General features: G+C 35.9%; 1 protein-coding gene across 1 annotated transcript in view; it reads left to right on the plus strand.

Moving 5' to 3' along the window:
• FGF9 (fibroblast growth factor 9) overlaps window positions 1-20,118 on the plus strand; it is an 86,460-nt gene that overhangs the window by 39,585 nt on the left and 26,757 nt on the right. Inside the window, exon 2 of the mRNA XM_044071593.1 lies at window positions 19,506-19,609. Within this exon, the coding sequence (XP_043927528.1) occupies window positions 19,506-19,609 (104 nt within the window). The remainder of the gene's footprint in view (window positions 1-19,505; window positions 19,610-20,118) is intronic.

Genomic DNA, 20,118 nt, shown 5'->3' on the forward strand with positions numbered 1-20,118 from the left:
CTCTGTGGTGGTACACTCAGTGAAAGGGGTAGCAGAAATCTCCTTAGCGGTGTTTTTTGGTGTGAAGCATCTTCTATTCACCATTAAGTATCTATAGTATATCTAGGAATCAATACAATCTGACAGATTGCAGAGGAACTATCTATGCCTGACGTCCACTGTATACTGTGTCCTAAGTGACTTCTGCTCTTCACTTTCATTTCCCTGGTCACCGTTCTGTAGGTTACTGTCTGTCTGTTCCTGCCATTATGTATCATTCTGTTATCTCAGCCTTTTAATTCAACTGCACGCTTGGTGTTATTAAAGCATTCTTTATTAGTGCTGCTTTCTTTAAGCATATTATTATTAAATCTGTTGCTTGTGCTTCCTTTAGAAGTTAGACTGGTTAAAATAATCTGCTGTGAAAGCTAGTCATTTTAGATTACACCATTGCATTGCATATGCATTCTTTTAATGGTTGCATTGCCTTGAAATTAGCTAAAGGTAAGTTATGTTTTAGGATAATGTATCTTATCGATATTAGGTCAAGGGTGTATTTGTTATTTTTTGTTTGTTGCCCTACTGCACGCCTATTTTTAGGGCTAATGTATTTAAAGGTATTGGACTTAGATTTGTGTGACTGTTTTCTAGGAGGTGTGCTCACTGAACCTATGTTAACAATAGGCCTGAGTCAAACAGTCAGTCTGCTCAACAAAATGTAAAAAAATAAAATGAGTAAGTAGAAGGTAAGCGTACGTCAGAGTGAGGTGATCCTTTGTAAAGTGATTGCATTGTGCCATATCTTCATGATTTTCCTTAGATATAACAGGTTTCAATCAAACCATGTTTGTACTGGTTTAGTATCTGTTGGAATGGTGTGTTTAAATGAACCATGTGCAAGTGGTCATTGTACATTTTTGTAACTGCAGATCTAGTTCAGATGATGTTCTATGTTCAACCAGTCTAGTATCTTGTACCTTTGAAATAAAACCTATCCTAAATGAAAGAGGGAGCCTTGATAACTTTAATCAATGAAGTTGTTTTGCACAGCATTTGAACTGGGACAAGATACAGGTGATGTAGGTGAATTCATGTAATCTATTAAGCAGTTTATTATATCTAAGCAGTTTTTTAGAACTTTAAAATTACTTCCCATCATTAGTAGCAGTATGAGAATATACTTCCTTGTTGTTTCCTTCTCCATTGTTTTTAATATTGTTTGGCCTGTCAGCCATCAGATATATCCTAGCATCCCACCTTAATTTTTGTGGCCCGACAGTGATGAGATAGTGGCTTTCCATTATGGCACCATACTGCCAGTGGGAAGGATCTTTTTTGATAATCTGCCCTTTCCCCCTCACCCCTTACTCCTAATATGCAGTGGCATCAATGTGTTGCATCTGTTATAAAAGTCCATTGCTAGGCCAACAGCTCCTTTTGATACTCTCTGGCCAAGGTCCCTTGGTCTTCACTGTGGGTGATAAGGAAACTTTCAAACCTTACCTATTGACCTTGAGATGGAAAGAGGGCAGTGGTCCTCAATCCTGCTTTAAGCTGGTCATCTGCCATTTGTCTTGAACCCATGTCACAAAGACTGCAGATTGGAGTGATAGGTGCTCTCTTTCTCTCAAATTGGCTCACCTGGGGAACTTCTTGATTTTAGTCACAATGTTTGAGTGTGATTATCAGACAGGAGCTGTGCAGCTGCTGGAATGTTTTTTTCCTGGGAGCCATGATGTGGCTGTTTTATTGGGCAGCACTTTTGTATGTTCTGTTAATATGTTTTTTAGATGCTGTGCTGTTGTAGCTGGTCAGCTGATGTGTGTTGTGGCTGCACATTGTTTTTACTGTGACCTTCTGCTGTAGCTGTTCAAGGCAGATAATAGTTTTCATTCTGCATTCTCCTGCACTGTACTGTAACTGCTCATTCTTTGCAGCATCCATTGAAAATATGTCTTTAGTTGTAGACATATGTAGATGTCTGAGAATGTTATATTAATGCAGGCCATGTGGGAGGCAAAGTCTTTTATTTCAAGATGCATAAGTACAAAACCTGCACATATACTTTATTTTGGCAGCAGTCTGTGTGTTTCAGCATTGTTTGTTGCAGAAGTTCTTTTTTAAAAACATGTACATCTTTCTGTATGTAAGTTTCAGGTGTACAGGCTTCCATCTAGTGCATTTCGGTTATTTTAATAGATCCAGCCATTGACTGTCATGGAAGTACAACACATTTGAAAAGGCCATGGCATTTGCTATCTAGGCAAGGCAACTTCTTAGTTTCTGAACTCTGCTCTCATCTTGCTGCTGTTACTAAATGATTAACCCATACCTACGTAATAGGGTTATCCTTGTATCATCCTGCTACTGCTTTTCCAGATTTCACTTATCTTTTAATTGTCCTTGCAAATGGGATTCCTTTTTGTCCATTTTATCAACCATTCCTGCATCAAAATCTACTTCTGACAGCATGATGGTCTTCAACAGCAGATATTTACACTTTCTTTGTCCCCTGTGTGCATCCAAATGGAAGTCATTAGCTTGTCATTACCCGTATTTCTCCCAGCGTTTATGTCTCTGACACTGCTCACACAGGGCTTGGACCACCCTGACCATAAGTGAGTTGGGAAGAAGAAATGGGAATATAGAGATAGTGGCTGGCAGCATTACCTACACTCTGCTGCATTCTTACAGATTTTTCTTAGGTCTTACCCACCTATAGGTGACATTGTTCTATGAGCTGGACAGGCAATGAGGACATATCTGCCCTTGGCTCTACCACAGACCCCCATCACCCATCTCACATGCTCAGACCAGTGATCACTCAAACATTAGCCACCACTAGGGCTTAAAGAGTGATCTGCCTACCCCCACGATTACTCACCCCTAGATAGGCACACCAGTCCTCTTTGCTGCACTGTCAGTCACTCTAGCTGAAATGTTTTCTATTTTCTAGTTAAATATTATTACATTTTGTAGATACACCCTTACAGAGTCTAAACATTAGAGAAAGATTAATGTCACTACACACAGAAATAATGAATTATTCATCCTCCTTCCTCATTCTTTCATCATCTAAGACTTGTGTACTTCTTGTTCAGCTGGGACTAAATGATGCATCTTAACTTCTACCTGACATTTTCAAATTAATTTAAACTAGAATAACATTCCATTTTGACATTGCTTGTTAATAAACTGGACATCAGAGCTATCATCTGTAATGTGCACATGCCGTTAGACTCACTGATGTACTTCACAACAGACAAATCTTCTAACGCAGGTTTATGAGTAGTCTGACCACCTATTTTAATGATTCCATAATTATAATTTTTTTATTCACCCTGCATCACTCTTCATGTACTAAGGCAGCTCATAAGTCTCCATTTCATTAGTGTCCCTCTCACCATTGTAGACAGCAGCAATTGAAATATTTTGCTGTCATTGTTGTATGTCTGCAGTTATCTGAAAATGGTTTCCTACATGTGATTAAGGACTAGCTGACTGGGATCTTACTGCCCCAGCAGAACTGGTCAGAGTTTGATTTTATTGTAAATTAGTTGCTAGATATTTAAGCACTAAAGGATCATTGTGTGACACTCTTGTGTGCCCTTTAATGGGATGTTTCTCCTTACCACAACTGCGGTGGGACCAACAAGTAATTATATATAAGCCAGGGGGTGTTGGGGTTTTCTGTACAGAAAAATATTTGTTTTCGTCTTTGTGGGTGGATTGCAGAGGTAATGTGTTCTTGATCAGTTGTGACTTGAGAAATTTTTCAGTGATTGCAAGTTGATTTTTCATATAGGAAGCTTCAAATGCACCCAAAATGTACAGTTTTCTATTGTCTTAGAATTGGTTGTTACATGTTATATCTTTTGGCTTTTCCCGGTTAGGGGTCACCACAGTGGAACTCCGATCCGCTAATGATTGGCAGTAGATTTTTACGTACCGAGTTGCCAGCCCTGATGTACAACCTTCAACGAAGGTACGCCCATTCACGCATGTCTCCACACAGAAGGTTGTTACATATTCCTAGAAAATTTTACTTTGACCTCCTGTAGGCACTTTCAGAGACTGGGGTAACACCCTCTACCCAAATTACAGTTCTTCCTGTTTGAGCACATTTTTTCAACACAGTAAATAATACTACTGAGGTATCTGCCTTCTTATTATACTTTCATTAATTTGTCTTTTCATTCCACATCTAACATTGTAACATTTAACAGTGACATTTTATGTTTTTGTTGCATGACATTATGATTTTATAAAGGGAACAGGCACTTACTTTCAAATTAATGCAGTAATCTGCAAGTAGTCCAAAGCAGCAGCACCATTTTATATTTACTGCAGGCTTCCTATAGGTTTTGAAGTGACTAGATCATTGCATAATTCCCCAGAACTGTAATGGAAATGGTCTAAGGCCTTTTATACAACAGGGTCCTGGACAGCACAATCCAGAGAAGCAGCCTAGTTTTAGAAAGTAATAATATATTTTTGCAGTGCAAGATATCTGCTGTCAGGCTTGCATTTTTAATAAGATGCAGTGCCTTACTTTTGGGAACTTAGTACTGCGGTGATGGTGCTCAAGTAGCGTTGTCGCCTCACAGTAAGATGTTGTCCTATTCGATTCTCAGCTAGAGCGTCTTCTGTGTGGAGACATGCGTGAATGGGCGTACCTTTGTTGAAGATTCTGCGTCAGAGCTGGCAACTCGGCACGTAAAAATCTACTGCCAGTCATTAGCGGACTGGAGTTCCGCTGTGGCGACCCCTAACCAGGAAAAGCCGAAAGACACAACAACCTTACTTTTGGGAACTTATAAAAGAGTTATATTTATTCAAACATATTGTGCCATACCTGAAGCACAGGGCATTTTGTGAAGTTGTATCAGTATTCCACACTTTATCCCTGACTCCGATATTAATGCCTTTCACCTGATTTTTTTTATTTTTTTATTTTTTCCAACTCATGTATTATTTTTATGCATTAAACCATTTAGATACGTTTTCAAAAATTACAATCAGTGATATCTGTAATCATTAAAATATTGTATAAGTTCACAGTTCTAAGTATAATGAAAGATAGAAAGTATGGTTTAACACTAAAGTCTTGTCATAGTTTCTGCTTTACTTCAGATTTTAAAGAATTTAATCCAAACTGAATCAGATAAACATTCTTAGTACAGTAAGTAATCAAAATGCTTATTACTAAAACACACACTGCATTTTTAAAGTTAGTTGAAAGTCTGTCATAAAGTTCCTAAAAATCTGGAGCATAAGAGTCTTAGTCCATTTTACTGCTTGAACCCACATCACTGAAGGCATCATAAGGAATCTTAAGATAAGTTAGCAAAAGTAACATATACTGTTACAGTATTAATCATGCATTGGTTACAGTTCATGCATTTCTCCTAAGAGTAGATACTCTGATTTTCATTTGTTACATATTCTGCTCTTGTAGTAGCCTGTGTATATTCTGGGATGTTTTCTGTCACTGCTAGGATAGTATAGTAATGCATAATAAGATCAACTGCCATTAGTTTAATGAGTCTACAAATGCATTATAACAAATGGACCATACCCAGTAGGTGTTCTTCCATGGTTAGACTTGATTTTGTACATGCATGTAGAGAAAGCATATTACAATTTGTAGGGTGCACCCAGGAGGTGCAGTCCACCTGAATGACCCACAGATTTCTTGAGCCTTCTGCAGTGTTGTGTCATACTACCTATGGACCACACTCACTAGCTGACCTAGGCTTACAGTAGTGTACACCAATAATCACCCACAATAAACCACAGACATACCCCTCTCACATTGTCAAATTGTAGCCAAGTGATGACAGAAGAGTTACTTACTCCAGAGAGAAGAAGTTTGGAGAACTGGCTATGACCTAATCCCTTAAAGATGACGCTCCAGTCACCTGCTGTCTATGACCTGTGTCAAACTGTTGTGTATAATGATAGCAGGCTGGAACTGGTGTCTGAAATGCATTATCTCAGTGTAGTGCTCACTACCACCTGAAACATATGGACCAGATATCATCAGCCATTAAATCATCTTGATTTCACCTCAGTAATATCAGCCGCATTAAGCACATCATACTGACAGAGGAGTTGATAATGGTGGTTCATGCATGGAGTACTTTTGCAGTCTTTTTCTGGGAATACCTTTTCCTAGGTTTATTTGACAGTGACCTCAGGTGTTGTACTGTGTCAAAAATCTTACAGAAGCCAATGGCTGTAACTGAAGAAATAATTTTTTTTGAGCTGGGGCACAGGATCTGAATTGTCAAGACATAGTAAGGCATTACTAAGTTTAATACTGTTGTCTGCCAGAAAAGCAATTACTAGAAAATGGAAATTGAAATGTAAACCAAATGTAACTGAAATACTGAATATTGTAAAGGACATAAAAGAACTAGAGGTGAAATCTTTAGAAAGGCGAAGTAGCAACTTACATAGAAATACATGGGATTTGTGGAAACTGCACAATAATGTTCAGGAGGAGGAGGGAGGTTTAATGGAAGGCAGGAACTGAGCAACTTATGTTCAACAAATGACACTTGATATAAAGAAGGAAACATACATGTAATCTGTAATGCATGAATATAACAAATGTTAATATGGTTTGTTTTCTTTTCTGTTGTCTTAAGTGCTAATTTAATAAAGGTGTTTAAAAACTAAACAAACAAACAAAAAAAAAGATGTGTAGAACTCTACAGATATTGCTTAGTGGCATTTTACAGCTTGATAATATTACTCCGATTTTGCTGAGACTGCACTGGCCACCTGTTATCTGGTGAATTTGATATAAAAGCTGGGTACTTACGCATGTAAGGCAGTATGACTGGGTCCCATTTATTTAAAGAAGCTCTTCATCCATTACAGACCATTCTGTACCCTACACTGCTCTTAAGGAGAAGCTGCTTATTCTGTGGTCTGACTTGAACCATTAAGATACACTTCTTTTGCTTTTCAGGCCTCAAGCCTATGAATTCACCACACTGTCATCTATGGCAGAGTCTCTCTGCAGGCTGCTTTGGGAGGTTCCTAAAGGCATGCCTTTTGATAATGTTTTGAATTCTAAGCCATTACAGTAAGTGTGGCCTATTTCTTGATGGTGACTGAGGTGTTGCTTATTGTTTTAATTGCATTTAGATAATTTTAATGCTTAATGATTCATTGTTATTTATCATTTAACCTGCCTTACAGTATGCGTAATGCATCTAGATTATAACTACATAAAATAAAAACTGATTTTGTTTGAATTTTTGATGTTCAGCAGATTGGGTAAGCCTCTTGGTCTATTTGGTATGAGAGGCACTCAACACATATCCAATTACGTTGTCCAGACAGACCATGTCACTTCACTGTGTACTCCTAAGGACCTCCTGATTGGTCTGTACAGCTGAGGTCTTTCTTGCATGGAATTGCTTATGTCACTGCAGCCTGTCTAGGTTTTAACATTTACACAGTGCATGACTTCTGCACAACTGCTAGGGTGCAACATTTACACTGTTTTAGCCATTTTAACTTAATTTCTGGGATACATCTGTTTTGCAGTGCAGTGCGTACCATTGCACACAATCCCGCTTTGTATTTTCTGAAACTGGTGCAGCTGAGTTATAATTTTATTTATTTAGTTTTGTACCAATTTACTATGCCTTCACCAGGTTTTGCAGAGCCATGACACAGATATTGCATTTAAGGCTATGTAATTTATATTACTAGTATTTCTTGAATCGTAGCAGTTTATGTATCAATGCTTTGCAAATTTATATTGCAATATGTAGACTTGTGTGGTCATATTATGACTACTGTTCTTAAACACATTTTTGTATGGATTTGATTTTGAGCTCTCCTGTTTCTTGATTATAAAGTGACATGATTGGGGACAGAAAGCTGCTCTGAGCTTGCAAGCATTAATAACATGGTTGAGATTACAAAAGATGTCGTGAAGATGTGGTATGACAATGAGTAGGTGTGCATTAATTCACTGTCATTTTCATGTTTTTGCTTAATTCAAAAATAGGGGCAGGAGGCTAAGATCTTATAAAGAGGAAATAAAAACTGGAGAAAGGTATCAGAAACTCTTAACATGTCATAACAATGCAGTAATCCTTTCTAGGATTTGCTGCAACCCAAGCAAATGAATTGATGACAAAAGAAGCTTATACCATCTGTTTTTACCACCTGTAGCCAATACCTATGGAGAATGTGCCATTTCCTCTTGTGGGACGCAACATGTAATGCATGAGTATCTTCACCATGAGAAGCTATGACCTGTATTGAGAGGTGCTCGTTAGACTACAAAAACATATATTCATGCAGTATTACTTCATGAACCACAGGTAATTTGTGATCTTCCATTTATGTGATTGGCCATGGCTGACACTATCAATCAGCCAGAGGCTATCCAGCACTCCTAGAATGGGCATGTAGTACTGCTATGCAGTCTTGACCAGAAAAGGTATGCAGAGTTTTATTCACAGACACATGCAAATATATATATATTGTGTGTGTGTGTGTGTGTGTGTGTGTGTGTGTGTGTGTGTGTGTGTGTGTGTGTGTGTGCGCATTTACACACACACACACACACACATATATATATATATGAATTTCGCATGTGTATGCAGTACATGAAATATACATGTGTATGCATATGTGTGATACATTGAGTGCATTAAATATATGTGTGTGTGTGTGTGTGTGTGTGTGTGTGTGTGTGCATTACATGAAATATACATATATATGTATGCATGCGTGTGTGTGTGTGTGTGTGTGTGTGTGTGTGTGTGTGTGTGTGTGCGCGCGCATATCTTAAGTGAAATAGCCTATAATGTAGATTCAGAGAATGAGTTTTATGATTACTAATGAAGCTGTCTATAAAGAAATTGAGTTTCCAAACACTACAGTTTAAGATGTGTTATGCATCACTCAAGCCAGCCCTTTATATATTCTGTTTATCAATTTTAAGTCTTTTTTGGCTTTATTTAGTGCTTCCCATTCATTTTAGTAGATACTGGAATTACATAAATGGTCTGTTGAACTGAGTAGTATCATAATCCAACCATGGATCACTTTAAAGTTGAACCGTGAATGAAGAATCACAAAATCAGTGAAAGTTAAAGTCAATTTTCATAATAAAAGCAAAAACAATAACAGAACTTCCCAATCCCTTACCTCTCTAAATACTAACTGTGAGACTGCATATCCGTGGAGTTAAGATTAAACTTCCTAGTTCCAAATTCTTACTGAAAACACTGGCTGTAGTTTGGGGCAATCAGAATTCAGTTAAGTTTGACATACCCTCCATCCTATTTTTATTATAGCTATGTCAGTTTGACAAATGCATCCCAGATAGAGCTTTATGAAGATTCTATTAAGTTTGTATGAATTAATTGTCTCTGGTTTCCTACTGTACTTTAAAAGTTAATTCTTTGATACTGCAGGCAATTTTTGTGTAGTGTTATAGTTAAATGTATTATCTTTATAGTTTAATTATTTTTAGTTAATTTAATCTTATTCAGATTAGTTATTGAGAATTGGATCTGTTTTGTCAGAAGTGCTGTTTCCTATGGGTGGTTGTAGCTGTGATGGTTATTTTTATCTTATGGTTTCATTATTTTAGTTTACTGTTTTTATTTAATATTGTTACATTTAATTTCTAGGGGTCTGCTTTAAATAGTTGTAGTGAGTTTTGTGTGGTTTAGGTCTGTTATTAAAAGTAATGATATCTATCCTTATAAAGTGTATGGAATTGAATGCCCAGCATAGAGAGTATATTAAGATTTCCTGTAATAGGGGTTAGATATAACCTTCATATTAGCACATAGATTTGTGCAATAGATTAACATGAGATTCTTTTGCATTGACTCTTCTGGAACTGAACAGTATTTTAATCAAATTATTTGAAATTTTGTGGCAGTGTCCATCAGGAAAAAAAAATAAACAAAGGGTGCAAGGCTTTGGACCCCCCCCCCAAAAAAAAAAAGCTGATGTTGTGAATAGGTTCTTAGCACGTGTCACAATGAATCAACTTTGATTGACATTGTACAATGGTAGTTAGACAACTGGTATATTCTGCATGGCAGGTGGAGTAAAAGTTGCAGATAGCGTTGATAACAGCTGAAGAGATGCTAATGCAGGAAATAATACCTACAAGGAGACCAGTTGAAAAATGGCCAGGAAATGCCAGTCATTTCTTTGGTGAGAACAATTTTGAAATGGACATAAGAGTGGAGAGGCACTAGATGTAGACAAAGTATGGGAGGGGGGACCAGATGCAGATGGCCTTAGGTGACATACCTTGGAATGAACTGGTTGCTTTAGCAGGATTAGGGATGTGGTCAAGGAGGTGAATAAAGTGGTGGCCATTTTGCTGGCATTGACAATGCAAGTGTTTGGACAGACTACTGCAAAAAGTGACTGAGTCATGCCAAGGGAGGAAGGGTAGACATGGTGTACACTGTAACACGGCTGGTGGTGACCATGCTTTACATCAGAGTGGATGAATGCATGCATGTTGTTAACATTGTGCACTCAAGTGTCCTGTCAGAAAGATAGTTGTTCTGGTAGGGAAAGGCCCATCAAGATGACAGAAAGAGGCCAGGAATGGTGTTTGTGGTAACATTTAACATTCTCAGCTTTGTTACTTGTGCCAACAGGGTGCATGCTGAGGATGTAGGAGTATAAAACAAAGTGGCATTGGACAAAAGTGATGGAATTGTGGGTCAACTGACTGTAAGCTCACAGAGACAGCTACCATATGCCAATGACGCTCGCTCTAGTCACACAGTAGGCACATTTTCAAAGGCCATACTTAGTGGATCAAGTTGGAAGGTAATACTCAGTGTAGCTGAAGCATGAACGATGAGTAAGTGTATGAGAAGTATCAAGTAAACAACAACAACAGAATGGATCACGTGAACACATGCAGTGCTGGCTTTATATATCGTTGTATTGTGTTTCTATGGATTTACAATATTTTATATCATGATATAGAGTGGTTGTGCCATTTTGTTAGCATTATCTGTTGTTTGCTGATTCTGTCTTACTTTACAACAGCAACCCATTTCTAACATTCCTGCTGTTAGAAGTCCATAGGATAATTGTGAAATCAGTGTACTTCTGTCACATATCACTGTGTTTGTTTGTATCCATGTAATATGATTTTTGTAGGACTTCATATATCACTTCTATGCTTCAGGCTTCTTAGGTGCTGTGGGTCTTTGGTCTGCTATGCTTCATGAATTCCAAATTATTGAATTTCTGGTTCTGTAGCTTCCCATGCACTCTCAGGTCCTTCCAGAGAAATTGTCTTTACTAGTATGTACAGTATGAACACAAGTTGGTGTAACTTTTCCTTCTTGGTAGTAGGCCTCCACAATGCTACAAGGAATCCAGCACACAGTCTATAGTGATAGGGTTCTCAAGAATAAACCCAGCAGATTTATTGCCAAATTCCAAAATGACTTGTACTCAGGGTATGGTGCTAAATGGAGTCACTTTTGTTTCATGAATGCTGGTGAATTACTGCAGTGTCTTGCCCTGAGTATAAATTGTTTTAGAAACCAAGAGTGTTACTTAATGCTCTCATTCAAAGACTGAGGAGAACAGTGCAGTGCCCACTTCACTGCAAGGCCTACTTGTGTGTGGTTGAATCAATGGAATGCATATTTGCATATCTGTTTGATGCCTGCAGTGATATTCCAACTTGCTGCAAAGCACCGCATATCTTTTCAGAATTTCATTTTCTACATCTAACATTACTGAAATATGTATGCAGTGTTGTGTTAAAAGACTGTCATAGAGCTGGGTACTGAAAGCACTATTGCAATCTCTGCCTACCAGTTTTTGAAATTTGTCCCACATGAAATCAATGCACAAGTCGAAATTGAATGCTGTGTACTTGCCTGGTTATACCCTTAACATGAGTCAGCTGCCCTATTGGAGCAGTTTCTGAATCACTGTTGCCTCTGATTATCATTTTTTTCAACCTTATTTGCAAGTCACTTTTCCTGCCTCCCCCCATGATAACTTATGTAAGTAGTCTGTATAAACAGTGCTGCAATTCCATTCTCACTGATCCTTTTTGAAGCACATATGCCTTGTGAAAAATCTATTTTAAAATGTGTGGAATTGCATTAGTCTGCAGGGCCTTTCTGATCTCAGCAAATATGTTACGAAGTGTCTGAATCTTTCCAGTTTGCATTTAAAACAATCATTCTGTTTATATTTGAATTTGGACTCATATTTCATAGTAAAACAGATAATTATTAGATCACTTTCATTTATATGTAATGTACATACTCTTATTGCAGTGTGTGTGTGTGTGTGTGTGTGTGTGTGTGTGTGTGTGTGTGTGTGTGTATATATATATATATATATATATATATATATATATATATGGCAGAAGAATGTTGTAATTTTGTGTATGGCTTTTATATATGAATTTAATAATGCGTAATTTGTTACACATTAAATTCTTGTACGGTATATATACTATATATATATATATATATATATATATATATATATATATATATATATATATATATATATATCTATATATATATATATATATATATATATATATATATATATATATATATATATATATATATATATATATATATATATATATATATATATATATATATATATATATATATATATATATATATATATATATATATATATATATATATATATATATATATATATATATATATATTCTATATCTATATCTATATATATATATATATATATATATATATATATATATATATATATATATATATATATATATATATATATATATATATATATATATATATATATATATATATATATATATATATATATATATATCTATATATATATATATATATATATATATTCTATATCTATCTATCTATATATATATATATATATATATATATATATATATATATATATATATATATATATATATATATATATATATATATATATATATATATATATATATATATATATATATATATATATATATATATATATATATATATATATATATATATATATATATATATATATTCTATATCTAATCTATATCTATATGTGTATATATTTATATATATATTCTATATCTATGTATATATATATATATATATATATATATATATATATATTATATATATATATATATATATATATATATATATATATATATATATATATATATATATATATATTCTATATCTATCTATATATATATTCTATATCTATCTATCTATATATACATTCTATATCTATCTATCTATATATATATATATATATATTCTATATCTATATATATATATATATATATATCTATATCTATATATATATATATATATATATATATATATATATATATATATATATATATTCTATATCTATTTATATATATATAGTCTATACCTATCTATCTATCTATATATATATATATATATTCTATATCTATCTATATATATTCTATATCTATCTGTATATATATATATATCTATATATATATATTCTATATCTATCTATCTATCTATCTTTCTATCAATCTGTCTATAAAGGAAATGCACTGAGTAGTCAGCTTTGCCTTTCCCAGCCATGAACAGCTTTGTGAATGCTTCAATTGCAAGTTATTTTAGTTTAGCGGAGGAATCCCTTGTGCATATTCTATATTTAAAACCTAGGGTAGACTGCCTTAGAATCACAAGAAGTACAAGTACAAATCTACTCAGTAAGAAGCGTTCTTCCAAAACATGTATGATTAAGAAAACATACACTTATTGTTAAAATATTCAAATTATTTTCAGTGCTGATTGTAGAAATATACCTGCAGGTTGCTAGGTTTAGAGACCATGATCTTTGATGTGCAAATTAATTGCACGTGAGTCTTGAGTTTATGTTGCTTGGTACCATAGTAGCCCTAGGTGGAAATAATACAGTAAATGTAAAACAAAGAACATTTACGAATATGTTTCATCCCTTTGGCATTCAGCAAGAATGTGCTACAGACTGATCAATTATATGTGTTTCAGATAAAAGCTCACAGAATTATAAGGTCTGCATTTAAACAGTGTATTCATTTTACAGGTTGTCACAGTGTCAGTTTATGGCTTTTTGTATGTACACACACACACACACACACACACACACACACACACACACACACACACACACACACACACACACACACACACACACACACACACTTCTCTCATGCCTTATTTCCACTCTCCGTATTTATTTCTGTCCTTCCCTCCCTCTCTCCTTGTAGATCTCTTGCTTACTGTATCCAGAAACACAGTACAGTAACAACAACTGCTGTATATCATTATATATCTTTACACACTATAATTCAGAAGTGTCGTACAATAAGCCAGCTCCATGTAAAACTGTTTTTATATGTAAGAATACAGCTGTCTAGCAAAGCATTTTCACAGCAAAATGCCATGCCACAAGGCTATGTTTCTCTGTAGTTCATTTTTCTCTTCATGATTTTATAATACATGTTGCTCAAGAAATACACAGTGATGATCAATAGTCTGCCATCTTTACATAAACATTGAGCCTTTCAGCTCCCTGACTACAAATTTTCCTCGTGAGGATAAGCACAGCCTTATTGAGTTCATATAATGCCTTTGTAGTATTGATTGAAAATGCATTGTACACTATGAGAATTATAGAATATTCTAACAAATAGGCCACAGACATTCATTTAATTTAAGTATAACATGATTATGGTGTATATGTAAAAACAGTGCAACTAAATGATTCCTTAAGTGATTTAGCATATATTGAAAATCAGCTCATCATTTTTCAAGTGCAGTTTACTTTATAATTCTAGGATGTATATTCACTGAATCATATGGAGGTTGCTTTTCTTAAGCTTCAGGGTGGGCAAGACCCTGCCTATAAATGCATCAAGACAGGTGTGATGGTCAGAATGACTTGAGGCATCTCTACTCGTAAATGCTTATGGCAGCAAGTGGGAATTGTAGCACAGACAAATATGACCCTACCTGGGGAATTCATTGAGTTTGTGCAATTAAAACTTCCTCTCAGATTATTTGCAAGACCAGCATTTGATGCAAGTTAGCTTTTACTCCTGAGATTCTAGAATGTGAAATATGTGACGTAAATTGGGGCCTTCTAGCATTTCAAGGAGATAGTACCCTGGGGAAATATACTACAGATATTTGTATACCAGCATATTGACATCTCAGGGCAGCTGACATTCTGTTGATCAAAAATCTATCCTTCTGTTCCAGTGTTGACAAGGGCAGTTGTTAAGTATCGATTTCTTTGTTAAGAAGTGCAGCTTTGCGTTGTAAGTAAACTACATTTGGTCTGAAGGACATATGACTTTTCATGTAGTATTTAGACTATATAGTTCTAAACACTGCTGTACATGCCGGGCTTGAAACAAGCTGGGTAGTCTGACTAAGTGGCATAAAGCTGTGATTTAAATAAGGAAACTGGTTGGATATTTTGATAGAAAAGGTGGTACTTTATTTACATTTGCAACAAGAAACGGCAAGTGTCCAGTGGTGTGTCACAAAGATTAGGACAGAGATCATTCTTCTTTTAATCTTTAATAGGGACACTGTACACGTTAAGACAAATAACACTCCTCTATGCAGGTGGCAGATTTATTATGAGTCAGGCAGTAAGGAAGTAGAACGCTGCATTAAAATGTGCTAAGATTTGACACAAATAATTGTAGAACTTAAAATCCAGAGCCCAGAAATGCAGCATCAATGTACAGAATAGTGCAGGTGTGACTGATTGTGAGAACTGCACCCTATCAAGCCCTCTGTGAGTGACTGCATAAAAAAGAGATCTGCATTTCATTTTGTATGTACATGCTGACTGACTATTAAAAGAATACTAGCAAAGCAAGTCTATGAAAGTGAGGTGGTGACCTCTGGAAATAATATATGCGATAACATTATCCAGGGTGTAGCTATTCATATCCTGCATTGTACAATGCTACCGAACAGTAACTGAGGTAAACAAATCGACTCTACAGAGAAGAATCAGAGATGCAAATCATAAAGTGCTGAACATCGCATACCAAAACGTCTTTTTTGTCTGCAAGAGAAATTTTGAACCACAATACGGTGAATATTAACATTGCAGCTGTATTTAAGAGTAGTTAGCAACTCATTCACTGTGGTATCTCTTGGTGTTTTAATACAGAATTTTGCAGTTTAGTATTGCTCTTTCAGCTACATAAATGCAAAGCAGAGACTTATTTCATGCTAACATGGATTACTTGTAATCCTGAACTACTACTTGTAAAGCCTGCAAAGATTAGGCCAGAATCAATGATATCAACATCAGTATTTTTGTAAGGGGGGTTCAAGTACCTTAACGAATATATATATAATTAATTTAAGCATGTCGCGTTACTGTGAGGTTGTGTGACCTTGGAGTTAGTGTAATTCAATAGCAGGGGTGTAGAGGATGCAGAGGGCGAGCCTCTTCATCATCGGTATAATTAAATCTATATCTTTTGTTGTGTATTAGGGGTATGTAACCAATCGGCCATTTCCCTTCTGAAAAGCTCATGTTCATCTTTCTTTTTTTGGCTGAAGATGTGGCCATATCTATCATGGGATACAGCTTTAATTGTCTGGTTTTACAGACAGGATTTCATCATTAGTGACCACCACTTTTCTGGCATAATCTTGCCCATTGAAAGGTGGTTATTTTACATTTAGTTGCTTTAAGCACTGGCTGTTGGACCACCTGTTTATTGAATACTTCTTAAATGGTTTAGAGGTCTTCTCCAAAGGTCATATCTCTTAGTCAGCAGTATATGTCTGAGACCCTATCCTGGTCAAACTTCTTATTGGTGTGTTATTTGTCTTAGTTCTGTTTTGTACAAAGGAATTTTCATAACTAGTTTCACCAAGACCTATTTGGAACAAAATTTCTGTTTACAAATAACATGACTGGGGCAATATTGGTGGTTACATAAAGGGCATGGCAGTCAGGAAGAAGATAATTGCGTTGCAGGGGCTTACCAATGGAATATATGGCTTTTATATTATTCCTGAATGATTGCGCACATCTTTCAGTCAGCTTAATAGTGGCTGAGTGATGCACTGCACACAGAAAAATCCATTTTGTTTCATAAATGTTTTGAATTCATCTTATGAGAAGTGTGGCTCATTGCTTCCCATTTTGAGTGTACATCTACTGCATGTAGGACTGATGAGCGCCAACAAAAGACTCGCACAGTCAATATGAACACATTACTGTTGCTCATAATGCTATTTCCAAGGAGAAAGGGTGCTGGTCCTTCAGACTTTTAATATACCAGTCGTGACACAGACATTCCCTTGTTGTACTGTTTCCTTATAGCTGATAACCGGAATATCCCACACATTGTAAGAAATAATACTATAGCTATTATGTGGCCATCAGAGTAACCCCTTTCTTGGGTTGAATGTGTCCTGCAGTATGGCTGGTAATACATAATCCAAGTAAATATTTCTCCATACTGGGTCCAGCTCAATCTCCTTCCTTCTTTCCTATACCATGCTAAGGGCATTTCTAAGTAGATACAGTTATACTCAGCTTTAATGAATGACCTTGCAGCAGATTTTTTAAACCTTTCTGCAGCATTCTGGAGCAGATGCAGTTGAACTGTGCCAAAAACCGTAGGATGGTGTGTCACATGAAAACATAATAAGAAAAGACAAATGATGGTGGATTATACTTTGTCTGGCACGATTAGGTTTTGTCGCATTTAAATTGTACCTACAGTGCTGTATCCATTTCCATTCAGACCCATTCTGCAGCAAAACATTTTATGGTTCTACTGCCACTGAGATGCTGCATAAAATCTTATGATAGTTGTTTACCTCTCCTAATTATGTCCTCTGGGTGACACATTCATTGGCCCAGCACTGTAATACTACCTCTCTCGCAATTCTGTGCCACAGTGTGATATGTCATCTTTAAAAAATTCACACTTTACTCTGTTTGCTGTAAGCCTATATACTTTCTGCCTCTGTAGGGTACTGTGCAGAAGCATATGTTCATTCTTCCCATTCACAAAGATAAGATGTTGGTAGTAATGCATAATAAGAATTCCTTTGAATACCTGTTCATTGTCTGCTGCCAAATGAAAGGTGCATATGCTTGTCTGGAAGTCAGTCTATTAACTGTTGCTGCAGTTGGAATAGTGGTTGTACACTGGACTAGAGAGATAACAGGTATGTGGGCTTCAAACCTGCAGGGGCAAACTACTTTTTGGCAGTTAGTGCATGGGAGTAAAGCTATGAAATGTTAATCAACTGGTTCATGAGCTCTCATTTCTCCATTTGCCTACTTGTTACTTTGAAAAAGTCTCTTAACCGGAGAGTGATTTGGAAAATTGGCCTAAAATTCTCGGTGGTCTTCTGGACTGTATGTCTAGGAACTACCTATGAAATTTTGATGTATGTTGATTGTTAGAAATCTCTAGGAAGTCTCTTCTATTTCCATTTGTGTATATACATACACACACACACACACACACACACACACACACATATATATATATATATATATATATATATATATATCACACACCTTCTAGAAGGAAGTTATGTAGTTATAAATGAGGACAGAAGACTCTGAGAAGCACTGTCTTCATTCTAACCTAAAGATAACCAGGATCTTCAAATCCAGGCAGGATGGAGATCTGGGGACTTCTTTGTAGCACTACTTGCACAATCTAGGGAACTGGAAGTTGCTATGAGTTACATTCACAAAGTGTTCAAAAGTCTCATAATCTCATTTACTCAAGACATGGTTTCTGTTTATCACTACTCAATAAAGTTGGAACAAAAGGTTACTAATATAGATAAAAGATATAAACAACACTTTCATCAGACATTTAAAAAATGGCTGATAGGAGAATATCAGAAGTTACCATTCCTGTCTATAATTTGTCTGAAGGGTTAAAAGAATGAGTGAGAGTTTCAGGGGCACACATGGGGGGGTTCAGCAAAAAACGCTGGTAAGAACTGGAGCTTGGTAGGAACCCTGGCTTAAGGATGATGAAGCCTAAGAAGGTGTCACTTGTGGAGGTGGAGAGGGTGCATTTCTCATGAGGCACTCATTGCATGTCCCTTCCAAGACCACAATTACACATGGAGGGGATAGAGTTATAACTGAACATGATAGGGAACTTCTGCAAGCAGCAGTGGTGAATGTCTGGCACATTCACCCCCCCCCCATAGCATTCACATTGCTGTTGGGGGAGCTGGCAACCTGATGGTGGGGGCTATTCCTGTGCTACTTGGCTAGAAGTGACCTAAGGACTCTTGGAGGATGCTATGCTGCCACAGGTACATAACATCCTTAACTCACTAATATGAGAGAATGTAAAAAAGTTCCTATCTTTAGGTTAACCAGCAAATCAACTGTGAAACCTTAAGTAGTAATGATAATTCATTAAATCTTGTGTGGTGTCAAGTGATTTGTGATATGCTTTGTTTTCTCAGGTATATTGGAGTTTATTAGTATAGCAGTTGGCCTGGTCAGCATTCGAGGCGTCGATAGTGGACTTTACCTTGGAATGAATGAGAAAGGGGAACTGTATGGGTCGGTAAGTTATTTTTACTTCAGAACACTTCACAGAGCCTCATGACTTGATTCATAACCTACAGAATACTGTTCTTGAATGATATATGTAACACCCTTAAGTATCCATATAATGTATAGTTAGCTGGATTTTTAAGATGTTTATAGTTATTAGAGACAGCCAACATATACATATTATATATTGCCATATTATTTTGCAAATTCAGAGTCTATGTATGTGACTGAGTGTATCTATGTGTGTGTGTGTGTGTGTGTGTGTGTGTGTGTGTGTGTGTGTGTGTGTAAATATATATATATATATATATATATATGTGTGTGTGTTGGAATGGCAAGATTATTGTTGCTGCTTGTAAGCTTGTAAACTGGACATTTATAATTTAAAATTAGGTTTTTGCCTACTGTTTTTACCTGAATAGTCAGAATTTAAAGAATCTCTGTTAAATGTGACATAAATTGCCTGCCTGTTTACTGTCATAATCAAGTTGCCCAAGTAAAATTGTAAAGAATGGCAAG

The sequence above is a fragment of the Protopterus annectens genome, chromosome 5.part0, assembly GCF_019279795.1.
Source record: "Protopterus annectens isolate FY-2018-M chromosome 5.part0, PAN1.0, whole genome shotgun sequence".
Taxonomy (NCBI): domain Eukaryota; kingdom Metazoa; phylum Chordata; order Ceratodontiformes; family Protopteridae; genus Protopterus; species Protopterus annectens.